The following is a 14,926-nucleotide window of genomic DNA, read 5'->3' on the forward strand; positions in this document are numbered from 1 at the left end:
GGGTAAGACTCGAAGTTAGATACTTGAAGCTTTATGTCCTCTGTTAGAATTTTTGCCACGGTTTCGACAATTCTTAATCGCTCTTCGTTTGGGTCAAGCTTTTTGTCTTTATACCATTGGTCGTTCACTAAGGTCTCCATCGTACCCTTTCAACAAAGTACGCTTCCTTTGCCACGTTCTCCAGTGATAACAATACTATTTTCAAAATGTTCCATTAATTTGTTCTTAAAGTGTTTCTCAGACCAACTATTCTCGTTATTGGTCATGTAGGAATAGAACTTATTGTAAAGCTCTTTAACTGGAAATTGACAGATATCAGTAGATTCTATGAGATATGTACAGAGCTTGTGAAACGCTTCAATCTGTGCGTCTTGTTGCAGTCTTCCACGGCCTCTCAAATTCTGTCTACCGAATGCTGCGTGGCACGCTGTATGGTACCTAGCTCCTTCCGCAACGAGGTCTATAGTAGAACAAACTCTACGATACACTTCTTCGCCCCATTTGTCTGTACGGTCCTTGCACTTTTTTCAATTGCCTTTTTGATTTCGAGAGTTGCTACTAGACGAGCTGATGGGGTCCTAGAATTTGATTTCCTCGTTTCCCATTTCTTTGAGCAAAATAAACAGTTTTCTTTGAAATTGAAAGTTGGTGTTACGGTTCTGGTGACCGTGGTATTATTATCATTTTCCTTGTTTTTTTTAAAAATTCATCAATTTTCCGCTTATTTATATAGTTAAAGCGACACTTTGAATATACACTGATTGATTCTAACGTATTAAGGTTTTGCCATTTAAAATCTCCCCTACGCTGGCTAGCACTAATTTTCAGCAGACGAGGGATAAAATACCGACGAATAATGTAGCATTATTCTACGGTATTTTTCAGATGATCTGGTGTGTTTGCCACATGCACCATTTATTATCTCCCATAAAAAAATGGATCCCGCGAAAATTTCAAATAGTTTATAAATCTTTCCGGCGAAATTTTATTAGGTATTTTTAGCCCTGCGAAATTTGAATTGGATTTTACTTCAGCCCCTCAAAATTTGAAATACTTTATAACATAAACCATTTGAATCAATTAGCCATGTCAATTGGCATAGAGCCACCTATAAAACCAAAAAACCCATTTCTTTCGTACAATTGTTTTTCTCTAGATGGCGCTTTTGCGTTTTAACCAAAATGACATCTGATTGAGTATTTTATGTTTTACAACTTTGGTTTACACTGAAAATGTGTTCCCCTGAACCTTTCTAGCTTAATAGTCGAAATGACGCATTTTTTAAACATTTTATGGTTTAGTTATTTAATTTCCCACTAGATGGCACTGTCGCAATATGTAGCGAGTAGAGTAATGAAGAAAAACGCCAAAATAGCCAAATTGGTGGGCATTTTTAAATATGAACAACTCATCTGATTGCGGGAAACTTTTTTGTCTAAGCTTAGCACCCCATGGGCAACGCATTCCCGTTGAGAATTGCTTGTCGCAAATTATTTCCGAGGCAAATGCTATTTCGACTGGACTATAAATGTTTCATTTCTTGGCAACCGTATAAATTTGGGTTTCATAATTATTATCGCTATATTAAAATCCCCTATAGACAACTTTTTATTTTAACTACCGCTTACTCCGAAACGTTAAGCGAGTTAACCCGGGGTATTTATTGGAAATGTGGAGGTAAATTTTCTAAAATAAGCTGATGGGGCCTAGTGTCCTCTTTTACGAACAAAGTACTATATTTTTTTCCGAAAAGTTTTCCGTATTTTTCCGAAAAAAATATAAAAAGTTTTCATTCCATGATTAGTCTAATACATTGTTTGAAAATTTAATTAAAGCGGCATTTTCGCCAATTTGTTTCGAATCTGAAAGTAAAACTAAATCTCTAGACTAGTTTAAACTGATTAACAATGTAACATAAGTAATGTTTTTTAGTATGTTTACTGATATTAGACATATTTTATCGATAAAAAGTTAAAAACATTAAAAACCCTTAAAAAGTAATTTATGTTTCAATTTTTTATTTTTCCGATTTCCGGAAACTTTTCCGGAAATTTTCTGGAAATTTTTCCGCATTACATTTTTCCGGAAAATTAACAAAACTATTAAATATAATAATGCATTATGAATATGAAATCTACCGTTTGATTGGAAATTGAATGCTTTATAAATGTGATATCTACCGTTTGAGTGGAAATTGAATGCCTTGTGAATGTGATATCTACCGTTTGAGTGGAAATTGAATGTATTATAAATATGAAATCTACGGTTTTATTGGGAATTGAGTGCATTGTAAATGTGAAATCTACGGTTTTATTGGGAATTGAATGCATTGTAAATGTGAATTCTACTGTTTGAATGAAAAATGGTGGAAAATGTTTGTTTCAGAAATTTAAAATTAACGGTTTGACTACAATACATTTTACCGGTGAATGTAAAATTGGGTATACCACAAATGAATTATCAAACATGTCTTAACCGTTATTTTTACTGCAAATTCCATGTTAAATGAACTGTCATGCCACCGTTAATTAAATAAACTTTTAAACTACTGTTAGTTTCACACTCTTTACACAGTAATATAAATCATTTTATTTACTACTATAATATAGCATTGAATTTTAATGATCAATTTGACCGTAAAATTTACGATAATTTCTTAAAGTGTAATTACAACGTTCAGGTTCTAAAATTACGCTTTTTTATCTATCTAAGGCTCTTATAGGTACAGTTTGCTGGCACTCACCCGCGAAGCAAATATATCTGTTGTAACCTCTCCAGAGGGCGCGCGCCGTATTTGTTTCCTTTGTAACCGGCGCTCTTTGCGCGTAAAAGCATGAATGTATATATTCATACTTAGGGAGAATGACCAGATTTAGCCCATTGCTTTAGGAAACTAGAGGTATAGTTCAAATCTAATTGCCGTCGGACCAAATTTGAAAATATTGAACTTTTTCATACGTTGGTTGCGCCTTCTACCATACCTGGTACCACTAACAAGAAATATATGACCTTTATAATTTATTAATTTTACACTTGGGTAACAATTATTGTTAGTATAACTGTGGCGCGGTTGTTCCATCTTTCGGTGCCCCGGTGGCGTTGAAAATATATCGAAAAAAAAAATCAGAAGCTGGCGTAAGAAGATAAATAGATGACGCCACTGCCTAATGATAGAAATTACAAAAAGTTAGGAATTTCTCCCACGAAACCCGATTTTCAAACTGGGGTATATCTCTAGCTACACTATTAGCAACTTAATGGTTGAGATGATCCGCAGGCACTATGGCCTAGTTTACCCTCGTCACGAGTGTGGGTAGGGCGTACGCAACCAATGAGAGACCGGGCAGTTTGATTGATGTTTGAGGGGAGGATCATACTGGCCAACCGTGAGGTGGATTGGGCGCAACGCCCAGAATAATCTCGCCGTAATTATTCTCCAAATGAATAAATAAATACATTATCGGTAAAACCAAAGGCAGATATTAAATCTCCGAATCTGGCGAAGCCGAGAGATTTTATCTGTAAATATTGCGGGTTCTCATCGTTATCTCGAGCCGTTTATTAGGCGATATAAAAGCGAACTACCTCAATTGGGAAAAATCATACGCTTATTGTAACGACAGCTGCTCGTATTTAAATAATTAAATTTTAGTCGGCTTATCTCAGGATTTAGTCAGCACCGTAATTAACATTCGTTGTAAAATGCCTTTGATTTCAGGATTTAACTGCACTCCGTACGAATACTTAAATTACACCGAAGAATATTTCGAGACTCTGAAGCGACAACGACAACAATTTTACATCGAGTACTTCGCGTTCGGCGTCCCTTGGCTCAAACTGAGCGTCTGCGTCTTCGGCGTCATTTCCAATGTTCTGAACATCGTTGTCCTGTCGAGACCAGCCCAGAGCTCGCCAATCAACATCCAATTAGGAGCGCTGGAAGTTGTCAATTTAATTCTTTTCGCCACTTACTTTTACGAATTCGCCATGTTCTACAACGAAGATTACATCCTTCTCTTTTCGAGCAATATCAGTTTCATCGCGACCATTTCTTACTGCATTCACAACACGTGCGTCTGCGTCTCCAATTGGTTGACCGTTTCCGTTGGAATTTTCAGGTTTGCCTACTATTCTCAATTCTGAAAATGTTTAGATTTAGATTATGCTAAGATATTCCGTCGGTATTTTCAGGTTTGCTTACAATTATAAAATCTACCGTATAGATTTAAATTATGTAGAAATATTCCGGTGTAATATTCAGATTTACTTTCAGCTACAAGTTCTGGAACTGTATAATTATGACAGACTTTGTAAGGATATTTCTTAGTAGTAATATAATATCCAAAGCTCTAAACAGCATAAATATTTCGTTATTAAAGTTTTCTGATTAGAAGTTTCTAGCTCAATTTCAATCCAATAACCGCAATTGGTTTTGGGTATAATTAAAATCGCAAAAAATTGTGATTCTGAACCATAATTAGCCTCTTTAATTTAGATAGAGCCAACGCCAGAAGCTCATAAACAATGAGATTTTCGTCTGCTAAGCAGACGCTTTGTGTTTTATTAATATCAAACCACCCGCTTTGCCATGTAAAGTCCAGACATACGTTTGCTTTCCCTAATTCGTTTAAGAATTGAAAGTTTTGCTTCTTATTGTATACTTTTGAACAAGGGCGTGGCATTTCAGACATAACTACATATTTCCAGTCTAATTAATAGGTTTCAGGTTTGATAATTGACTTCGAACTATGCTAGTCTTTTAAAAAAAATTATATTTTCCAACGCATAAATCCACAACGAAATAATTTAAATAAATTAAACAAATTTCGATATAAATCTATTTTTTGAAAATGACTAACACATTTAGAAGCCAACTTTCAAAATGAAAGACAAATATCGGATGGAGACTTCTATCTCGAAAGTATACATTTGACTTTGAAAACTTTGAAGTTCCTTCCGAAATTAGGGACATAAATCATATAAAACTAATACGATTAGTGACATTGTCCAATAATGTTGCATAATGATAACTATTATGAAATTATAACTCCTTTTCAGGTTCATGGCAGTTACGTATCCCTTCAAATCCACGAAGTATTGCAGTAAACACCGCAGCAAAATCGCCATCGCTTTGATAACACTGATGTCCATCGTACTGTGGTTCTACTACTACCTCTCGTTCGAATGTCTTCAGTACGTGTACGAAATATCCGGCGACGCTCAAAGCATTTGGACGCTGTCCGTGGCGCAATACGGCAACTGGAGGAACGCCAACTTGTCGCGCTACTTCCGGGCCTATTTCCCCATCGCCGGCCTCTTCAATGCCGCTGTTCCTTGCACGTCATTGGGACTCGTCACGATACTACTCATCGCGCATTTATGGAAAGCTAAATTTGCCAGACAAGCGTTGACGATTGATTCGGACGTAGTTAGTGATCGGAATAGCGCCGAGCGTAGAATAACTTTGACCCTCACAGCTATGATTGCAATGTACTTTGTCGCCTACCTGCCGGATAGCGTCGTCAGCGTTCTGTACTACTTTTATCCACAAACATACATAGAGAAACTCTTCATTTGCAAGATTGTATGGAGCGGTTGGGGTATTTTGTTTTGTAATTCGTTCACGATATTTTTCTATTGTGTTATGAGTCGGAAATTAAGGGATGGTTACCAAAATATTGTCTTTGGCGTGCTGCACAAAATTATTTATGCGTGTAGGAACAGGGCCTATATTGAAAAATCTACCGCAACTGAAAGCATTGTTATTAGCTCTGTGAAATCGGTGTCTAGTGAAATTTCCTAATTGATGTCTAACATTCAGTTGCAACTTTATTAATGTATAAATTCCAGTATAATTTACGGAAAACTATCGTTAGACAGGTTAAGTTCTCGATAGAAACGTGCAGATGAACGTGTTGGGTAAATAGTATGTGCACAATGTATGTAAAATGTTTATTAGGGGAATTTCGCATTTTCTTTTTAAAGTTTCATTTTAAAACTGTATCTGTGGTAAATATATTAGCGACATTTTCTCCAATATTGATTATACGCTTCTAAGGGGTTTAATTAACGATTTGGGTACATTTGTTAGAATTTCATTCGTCCGAACGGTGGTACAAATGTCCGAATGATCATTTGTTCGAATGCCGGAAAACAGGATCGTATGTCCGAAAACGTATTTCATTTGCCCGAAAAATTTGTCACAACTTTTGTTGGTGATTTAGTCGTTCAATTTATGTTAACTTTACTGGCGAATTTCATTTGTTCGAATAATCGTTTGTCCATTTTTTCAAACATTAGGAATTGGTTTTTTTTTTAAATATTGTTAATATAAGAAAATAGTAACATTAACGTGAAACTAACCTAACCTAACCTAAAATATCCACAACATTCAACGCAATTCCCACTTACTAACAAACAACGATATTTACAATGTAGTTTTTTATTTTTTATTCTTGCACTAAAAAAAATCCGGACCAAAAAAAAAACAGCGATACGAAATACTAATTTAGCGACAGAATTCGGACAAGTAATGCTACCGATTCGGACGAATGAAACAAACAAGTTGTCCAATTCGAACAATTGAAACATTTGTTATTCGAACAAATGTACCTACCCCTAATTGACAATTCGTGTTTCCATAACATAAAAACCAAAAAAAAGGAGAAAATGTTTTGGGAGTATCGTGTTAATTTTGTTGTTTGGTTTTAAATTTGATTTACTGTATGATATACCTTATTCACCTTTTAAAGATATATTATTCACTATTACACTTAAGTATTGACATTTGAGTACCTGTCATTTATATGTTTAAATTTGCAAAAATTTATAATTAATGTTTATATTTTTTGACAAATTAAACTAAATGATAATTAGATCAGTCTAGACTTTAAGTGAAAATCGATCGAAGTAATATTTGGCATAGTATATAAAGTACGAAGTAACACATTGATGTAAAATGAAAATAAACACACAAATAGACGCATATATAATTAAGTAAATATATACTTGATTGTGTTTTGAAAATGCGTTGTTAAGAAATATTTTTGAAATGAAAATAGTGCTCAATGTAATATTTTCTGAACTATATGAAACTTTACTCTTTGAAGTACCGTACACTTATTTTAGCTTTAACGTACATTAATCGCTATAAATACGCATAATTAATTGACAACGGTATACAGAAGCTACCCATGTTTCAATTTATTTTTTTTAAGTTCTACTATCCTAAAGCTATACAAAATCTACTTCTTTTCAGTCACGATTTTCATAGCGCTGCTTTTTTAACTACGAGAGAATATACGGCGTATTATTCCGACGAAGTTTCGCGCTTAAGGGCAAGCGAGACTGAAAGGAATTTTAGTACCGTAACAATATATTGACCCCGATTTTCTCACTAATTTATTTTAATTAATATATATTTAATTTATATCTATTACAAATTACGGGACAACATTATGGCTTTATCCGTGCCACTTATAGGCACCATTTCCCTTATGATAGATAATAACAAAAATTTATTCGGATTAACAGAGAACATATTAACAGCCCTTCGTGTACCCTTCTAAAGTTGAAGCTGCATATTCTCTGTTAACCTGATTACATCCTTTTTAATCCTAGGCCTCGTTTTGCTTCAAATATTTACAAACGTTTTGGGAGCAATATTTGTTTTTCAACTTAAGTAAATAAAATGTATAAAAATTAAAAATATTACTATACACGCATCAAACGGCTTTCATCTGTATAAAAGATTTATGATTTTAAATATTTTAAAAAATTGTGTGGAGTTTCAAAATAGCACTTTCAATAAATTAAGAGCTCTCGAAATGGGTATGCGGGACGTTGGTTATATTATTATCTTAAGTCCTAGCGATATAAAATTAACCTAGTAGTCATTACCATTCCAATCTTTCACTTTCATTGAAATAATAGTGATAAATTTATTCGGGAATTTATATATTTTCTCATTGGGAAAGCAGAAAGTTACGTTAGTAGCGTTTTCATCCCAAGAACGACCGCAAAATATGATCTCAGTACAATAATGCCGAATGCAAATAGGTGGGGTCAGAATTGATATTATGGCTTCCACTTCATTCAAAAGAGCCAATAAAATTCCTGAATATCTGGTACAAAAAAAAATGAACGAAAAAAATTGTGCAATTTAAGTTTAGTTTTGCCTTATTTAAACCTTTTCAGGAATTTGGGGCAATACATAATTCCCTCCCCTCATTTTTCTAACCACGTGTAAAATACAGTGGTTTTTGAGGAATTATCCCACTATAAGTATCTCCGCTTTGGTAGTGCTTTAATTTAACATATCTACTAGAAGGCCTTTCGTGAATCTAAAACCACTTACCTCATTATTAAGGAATTATATTTGAATAAATATAATAATAATTAATAATGAGCGAGAAAAGAGAGAAGCTATGGCGCACCCTACCATACCTACTCCCTTTAAGCCTAAAAAAGAAGCGAACTACGTTTTAGCGCGGCAGCGTACACTTTTTGAAAAACTCCCTATGAAGAGGAATGGGCAACTAATGCGAAATGCAGCCGGTATTCTATAAAATGATATTAGAAATCGCGTGATGATGTACTGGAGAGATTAAGCCACTGTTTTCTGTTGCGATGCCACAGGTGGTTCAATAAACCCAGTAACTTTCAATCCGTGTAGAAAATATATAAATTCCTACATTCATTTGACTTTTTTGTTACGCGCATTCATTGGGCGGCAAGAAAAATGCATATTTTTTTAAAAATATCTCGTTATTTAAAATAACTTTAAAAAGCCGACAGTTGCATTTGCAATTTTATAATTATTTTTAACGTTTTTAAACTCAACTTAGATTGAGAACAAACAATACTGATAAATAGTAGAACCTGGACTTTGGTAGACATTTCCTTACCCTACAGGGTTTTAAACTGGTGAAATAAGTGGACAATCCGCTTCCCCTCGACGAAGACATGGACTACCGGGTCATTTTTAAAATTGCGCTAAGGCAGCCGCACTTAGAGCATGACCCAAGACGTCGATATTTGAAGTTACCTTATCTGTACGAAACCAGAATAACTTCGACGTTGGAAGTCCTTGGCCCAAAAATTTATCAGTCCAGGTTCCCCAGAGTAACACTTCTCGATCGAATGTACCACCAAATGAAATCATACATTGACATTTTGAGGAACCATACACCGAGGAAATCAGCTCTAGCTAACGATTTAGTTACGGTACTTTGTGCCGTAGTAAGAGTTGTCCAATACACGGCCAGGAGCAAATGCAAAACGTGCAATATTAGTCTTTCGCTAGAATTAAGTAAGTTAAGACCAAGATGAATTTGGGCGTATATTTCAAAAAGAAGTCACTGTTCTTGTTAAGTCGTAACCGACATTCAAAGTCAAATGAGTCGTGTTTTTGAATGTTGGTTGACCGAGAGTGTCCTGTCGTCAGGCTGACGCTTTAAATTTTGAGCCAGTGAAGCTCTTTACTAGCCCCGGAATAATATTATAACTCTTACAAGAAAAGCATCAACCTTTCTATCTTGCTAAATTTATGTGCTTGAAACATATACCTCTTACAGGCTTTGGTTTGGAAGATATTCATCGTATATTGAGTTCCTAAGACTAAAACGTTGAATAAATATGGTTTATAAATAAGTTCATTAAAATACGTAGTGTAATCTTGAGATTTTACAAAGTTATAGCAAATTAATATATGTTATATATTTTGAGCCGTTACGCGGTGTACGCAGTAACACATCCGTAATTTGACGATACATTTGTTTCCATTGGAATTGACCACGAGCCTGCGAAGGTAAATTTTCCATTTCAATAGCTTATATGAATATTTCTCTCGCCAAAGATATTTTATCTAATCTATTTGATCATAGCACTACTTTCCGTATCGATTCGTCTCTTACTAGAGAAGTATCAATCTTCTGATTTTTCAAAGTACATTTCCGAATAAAAAATAGTGCGGTGTTCAAAAATCTCGTAACTGTTACCTCATTCTATTTCGGTTTTATATAAGTACATATGTCTACTGAGTTTAATTTAGACATTTGACATCATTAGATAATAATAATCAGCTAGGCTAATACCCAAGGCACCACCTTAGGCCTAAGTCGTCAAGCGACTTTTGAAGCCTTTAATTCAGGTGGCCGGGTTACAATGCGTAGGATTCCTCTGTTTGGTGGGTAGTACTAGCTGATTGAAAAATGACTCGAAAGTATGTTTCATATTAATGTCCTAGATGGGTTCTTAACTCGTGAGTAACTTCCGCGTAGATGTAATGCTCTAAACGAAAGCGTTACGATACAAGTTTATAATTTTTTTGGTAAACCCGGTTTTAATCGTTACCAAACTTTTAATAGGCTAAATTGAAAGGACGTTCTCGAGAATCGGCGCTTCTCTTTGAAATATATTTGTCAGATTTCTCGGTTAAGACGATGCGCGTAATCGAAATAAGGCTGTTAATTTGGGTTAGAACGGCGCTCGCGAGTCAACTACATTCAGTTGACCCGTATCAACACTACCTAACAAGGCTATCATACTCCGAGGAGTTTGACTAGATACAATTTACGACTCGATTTATACCAATAATTTAAATATAAAATTATATTTCTAAATCCTAATCTAAAAATGACGCTTTTAAAACTTCATTCACGCTGTTTCTGAGCGGTTAAAATCTTTCCATTAAAATATTTACTAAACTAGATGACGTACTAGTTTTCGCTAATTGTTTCAGTGGCTGGGGACTCTACGACCATTGGCTCAGAAGACGCGTCCGTTTCGGGCGTCAAGGCGTCCGTACAAGGACTATTATCTTGGGCTTTGTCCGCCGCTAAATATTTGGGAATCTCCATCACGATGGTCTTCTCCGAAACGAAGGTTTCCGGAATAACGACGTCGTCGACGGGTGGCGCCTCGAGGGCGTTATTGGTGGCGTCCTGGTCGTGGTCCGTTCCGCTGTCCTCCGGCGACGAGATGGTGCTGGCGTCGTCACTGCTGCGATGGCTCCAACGTGGAACTTGTAACGTTGACGCCCTACTTCCTCTCAAGTTTTCAGCCATGACGCATTCCCGAGACGCCGACGGAGATGACATTCTTAAATAAAGAAATTGGAATGTTAGCAGAATTTACAAATATTTAACTCAAAATTGAAAAGCACACGAATGGAATCTGCCTCCGTTACATAAAAAAGATTTTGGAAGAAATTCGAGGGCCCCACCGGCACTTGAAAAATCTGGGTGGCAATCGAAAAGTGGTCCATTAAAATTCCTGTTGCCTGTGCTGTTATATTAAAAATTATAATAATTTCATTTGACTAATTAAGGAACTTGCTAATGATGATTTTGTGTAATTAAACGGTAATAATTTGAAAATCAACACTTCAAATATATTAAAAAGTAACTAAAGGTATCGAAATTTCCACCTTATTTTGAAGAATAAATCACATCGTTATAATACGTCACTCAACGGGAAAATTAATGAGCAGTGTGACGTATTACTGAGGTGCTGCATAGTCGTTTAAAGCAAAAATAGTCTGGTGCCGAGGAGACTGTTTAATTCGGATAGAGGGGGACCCTAATAAGTACAATTAAGAATTCGTACTTGAACTTCTTACTCTATACACGATGACGTACCTGCTGGAAGCGGCGAGTTTGTTAAAGGCGCTATTAGATCCTCCAGCGTTACTGTGACTTCCACTGAGAGCCGAGCTGGACACGGCGGCGTTATCTTGAAGACTGTGAAGGTCACTGGTGCTGTGCGAGTGCCTCCCGCAAAAAGGCCACTCGTCGAAGACGTTGGACACCCTGGGCGTCTTGGTCAGATCTACGTTGCTTCCGGACAGTTGTTGTCCGCTGCTCAGACGACGGTCTCGTTCGGCGCTGGCCGAGATAGCCGCGTTGGAGGCGCTGAAGAGATTACTTAAGTTGATGTTGGCCAATCCGAGGCTGTGTCCAGTTCCTCCGGATCCAATGATGCTACCGGCTCTGACGACGTTGGCCACGCCACCGCTGCTGACTGCTCCGTTTGGCGAACCCGTCCCGGTGCACCGCTTTCCCTGAGAAGGTGACGGAGGCATTTTCTTCTTAGTCCCGAAGTGAAAGAACCTGAAATATTTGTCCATGTACAATGAGGACTTTATTGTGATGAGGTAAAAGCTATTTCTGGACTAAGGAGAACGTTAAACCAAGATGACAGACGGGAACTTGTTCGTGTCTAACGTTTGTGTTTAACAACGGCACTGGTTTCTCGTTGGCACCATTGTCCCAAAAATGAAAAAGCCGGTAAGGCTCGACTACAAGAGCGGCTTAAACGTACAACATAAAACTAGCTATTGAAAACTATTACGATGTTAGTTTGTTAAAAGTTGTTCGCATAAGCCTTAGAAAACAAACCGTAATCTTCAAGTTAGCACGAAAACACGAGTCTTAGAAAATCTCTAATATCAGAAAACTATATCTGTATACATTTGGAATGTCTAAGGTGGCCATGATCTAAAAAAAATTTCCAAGATCTTCAGTGTGAGAAAGAAATGGAAGTTTCTTAAATTTATTTTCTAGTAAGTCAATTTTTCGAGCGATTGTCCTAGTTAGTCTTTCCACGACGCGCGACGGCAGCCAGCCAATGAATTGGAAAAAATGCGTTACGTCTTACATATGACTTGGTTTGAGCCACGCTCGTTTCTTTAGCGGCTTTCCTTATATATTTTCCGGTTAGTATCCTCCGAGATAACCTATTGCAATGAAACCGTAACGTATGGACTGCAGTCTTATGGGATTTTTGCCAACGATATAGTATCGTCTAATCACTTTTATTCTTCTTCGTGGTTTAAAACAAAACCTTTTACGCGACTGCTTTACCGTCAAACCCTTTACGCAAACCAACTGCATATAACTTTTTAATTCAGCAATGTGTTTGACGTCACGATCACAGAAATAGGTGAAGTTAAGAGCTACATGTACGGGTTTTAGTGAGGCATTGGGAAGCTATTAGGTGGGAAATAGAGGCGGAGATGCTAATTTAACAAGGCTGGTATTCGTTTTCGTTTAAATTCATTTATTTCACATCGAAAATCCATGACAGCCTTCTTTTAAGTCGTTACCATATATTTCACAGTTTCAACAACTCATGATAATTACGTAAAGGCGTGATAAATAAATTTGAAAGAAAATTTATGAGAGCCCAGTGAAGATAGTCGGCCTTACCATTTCCCACATTAAGGGAAATAGGAATAACGCACATTGGAAAATAAGCGAAATTGATACACGAGGACGAAACACTGGCTTTTGGACAATCATATTTTTGGTGCTGAAATAGCGTGTAACGTTTGTAAAAATGAACGACATACGAGTGTTTTTTTAATTAATTGGATCCCACGATGAACGAAAACGGTAAGTTGCTTTAAGTGTCGTGTGGCCGTGGCTCCGTCGTAGACAATTCCGCGTGTCAACGCGCTACGCCATGTAAAATGTCTGGGTGGGGTGCATTTGGCCGACTCCGCATTTGGCCGACTCCTCCTTTGACCGACTTTTCATTTGGCCGACTGCTCATATGTCCGAATGCCCATTTGGCCGACAGCTCATTTGGTCGACTTTTCGGTCGGCCAAATGAGCAGACCATATGGCCGACTACTCATTAGGCCGACTACTCATTTGGCCGACTACTCTTTTAGCTGAAATTCTGGTCGGCCAAATGAGCAGCCCGTTTGACCGACTGCTCATTTGTCCGACTACTCATTTGACCGACTGCTCGTTTGGCCAACTGCTCGTTTGACCGACTGCTCGTTTGGCCGACTGCTCGTTTGGCCGACTACTCATTTGACCGACTGCTCATTTGGCCGACTGCTCATTTGAACGACTGCTCATTTGACCGACTGCTCATTTCACTGACTCTTATACTATAGCCTGTCCTTATCTATGTATTTAGTGTTAGGTTGACTTATAGAACGGGCAATGTATTCTAAGTATTGGCGCCTGACGGCGCCGCGCACTCGCTTCGCTCGAGCGCTGGGGGGCCGGACCGGCGCCCCCCCAGCCCCGTTCTTTATAACCAAGCTGGGCCTTCTAAAACGCGACCTAGAGGACAGTACCTAGCCAAACGCACCTAGTATCGTCTAAATGACATATGAGCAGTCGGCGAAATGAGTAGTCGGCCAAATGAGTAGTCGGCCAAACGAGTAGTCGGCCAAACGAGCAGTCGGCCAAACGAGCAGTCGGCCAAACGAGCAGTCGGCTAAATGAGTAGTCGGAAAAATGAGCAGTCGGTCTAATGCACTGTCCATTTGGCCGACTGCCCATTTGGCCGAATTCTCAGTCGGCCAAATGGACAGTCGGACAAATGTTCAGTCGGTCAAATGAGCAGTCCATTTGGCCGACTGTCCATATGACCGACTTCTCAGTCGGCCAAATGTGCAGTCGGCCAAATGGACAGTCGGCGTAACGTGTATTTTGTGGTCGGCCAAATGAGAAGTCGGCCAAACGAAACTCTCCCAAATGTCTAGTCTCCGAGGCGCCATCTGCTGAAAGTTACGCTCAGCTCTAATTTAAATAAAAAGCCAATTGCTACGCTGGCGCTACCTATCCAAACTAAACGTGCATGACGAGATAAAAATATAAAAAAATCAGCAAAACGGTTGTTTTCGCGTTTGTGTCGTTTCGTCTTTAATATGATGAATGTTTGACACAAACGGGGTTTATTAAAAAAAAATCTTAACTCTCCGCACCTTATTTTATTTGGTTAAATTTAACAAAAACTAAATGCCACCAGCAAAACATACATTTAAATTCCAAAGCCGAACAAAAAGGCTATGAACATTCCGTCATTGACCACCAACCAACGAGGGAAAAACCAAACCAGGGTTGCCACAGATTTTCCCGAGAAGTCGAACATTCAGAAAAAGTCTGATTGTTTCCTGGATTAGCAA

General features: G+C 37.5%; 2 protein-coding genes across 3 annotated transcripts in view; one reads left to right on the forward strand and one right to left on the reverse strand.

The window, feature by feature from the left end:
- Positions 1 to 334: 334 nt before the first annotated feature.
- On the forward strand, positions 335 to 5,803 carry LOC149933555 (sex peptide receptor-like). Its single transcript, XM_090157331.1, has 3 exons — positions 335 to 434; positions 3,719 to 4,118; positions 5,059 to 5,803. Exons 1-3 carry the CDS (start codon positions 335 to 337, stop codon positions 5,801 to 5,803), a joined length of 1,245 nt encoding a protein of 414 aa, XP_090013457.1.
- A 1,287-nt stretch (positions 5,804 to 7,090) lies between these two features.
- LOC149933556 (regulator of G protein signaling 9-like) overlaps positions 7,091 to 14,926 on the reverse strand; it is a 50,389-nt gene continuing 42,553 nt past the window's right edge. For both annotated transcript variants that reach the window (XM_090155700.1, XM_090155699.1), the window contains exons 15-16: positions 11,640 to 12,110; positions 7,091 to 11,100 (exon numbers count right to left, since the gene is read on the reverse strand). In XM_090155700.1, coding sequence (XP_090011826.1) covers positions 10,719 to 11,100; positions 11,640 to 12,110 — 853 coding nt within the window. In that variant the 3' untranslated portion in view covers positions 7,091 to 10,718. The remainder of the gene's footprint in view (positions 11,101 to 11,639; positions 12,111 to 14,926) is intronic.

The sequence above is a fragment of the Leiobunum rupestre genome, chromosome 8 (genome assembly GCF_980474605.1).
Source record: "Leiobunum rupestre chromosome 8, qqLeiRupe1.1.hap1, whole genome shotgun sequence".
NCBI classification, from domain to species: domain Eukaryota; kingdom Metazoa; phylum Arthropoda; class Arachnida; order Opiliones; family Sclerosomatidae; genus Leiobunum; species Leiobunum rupestre.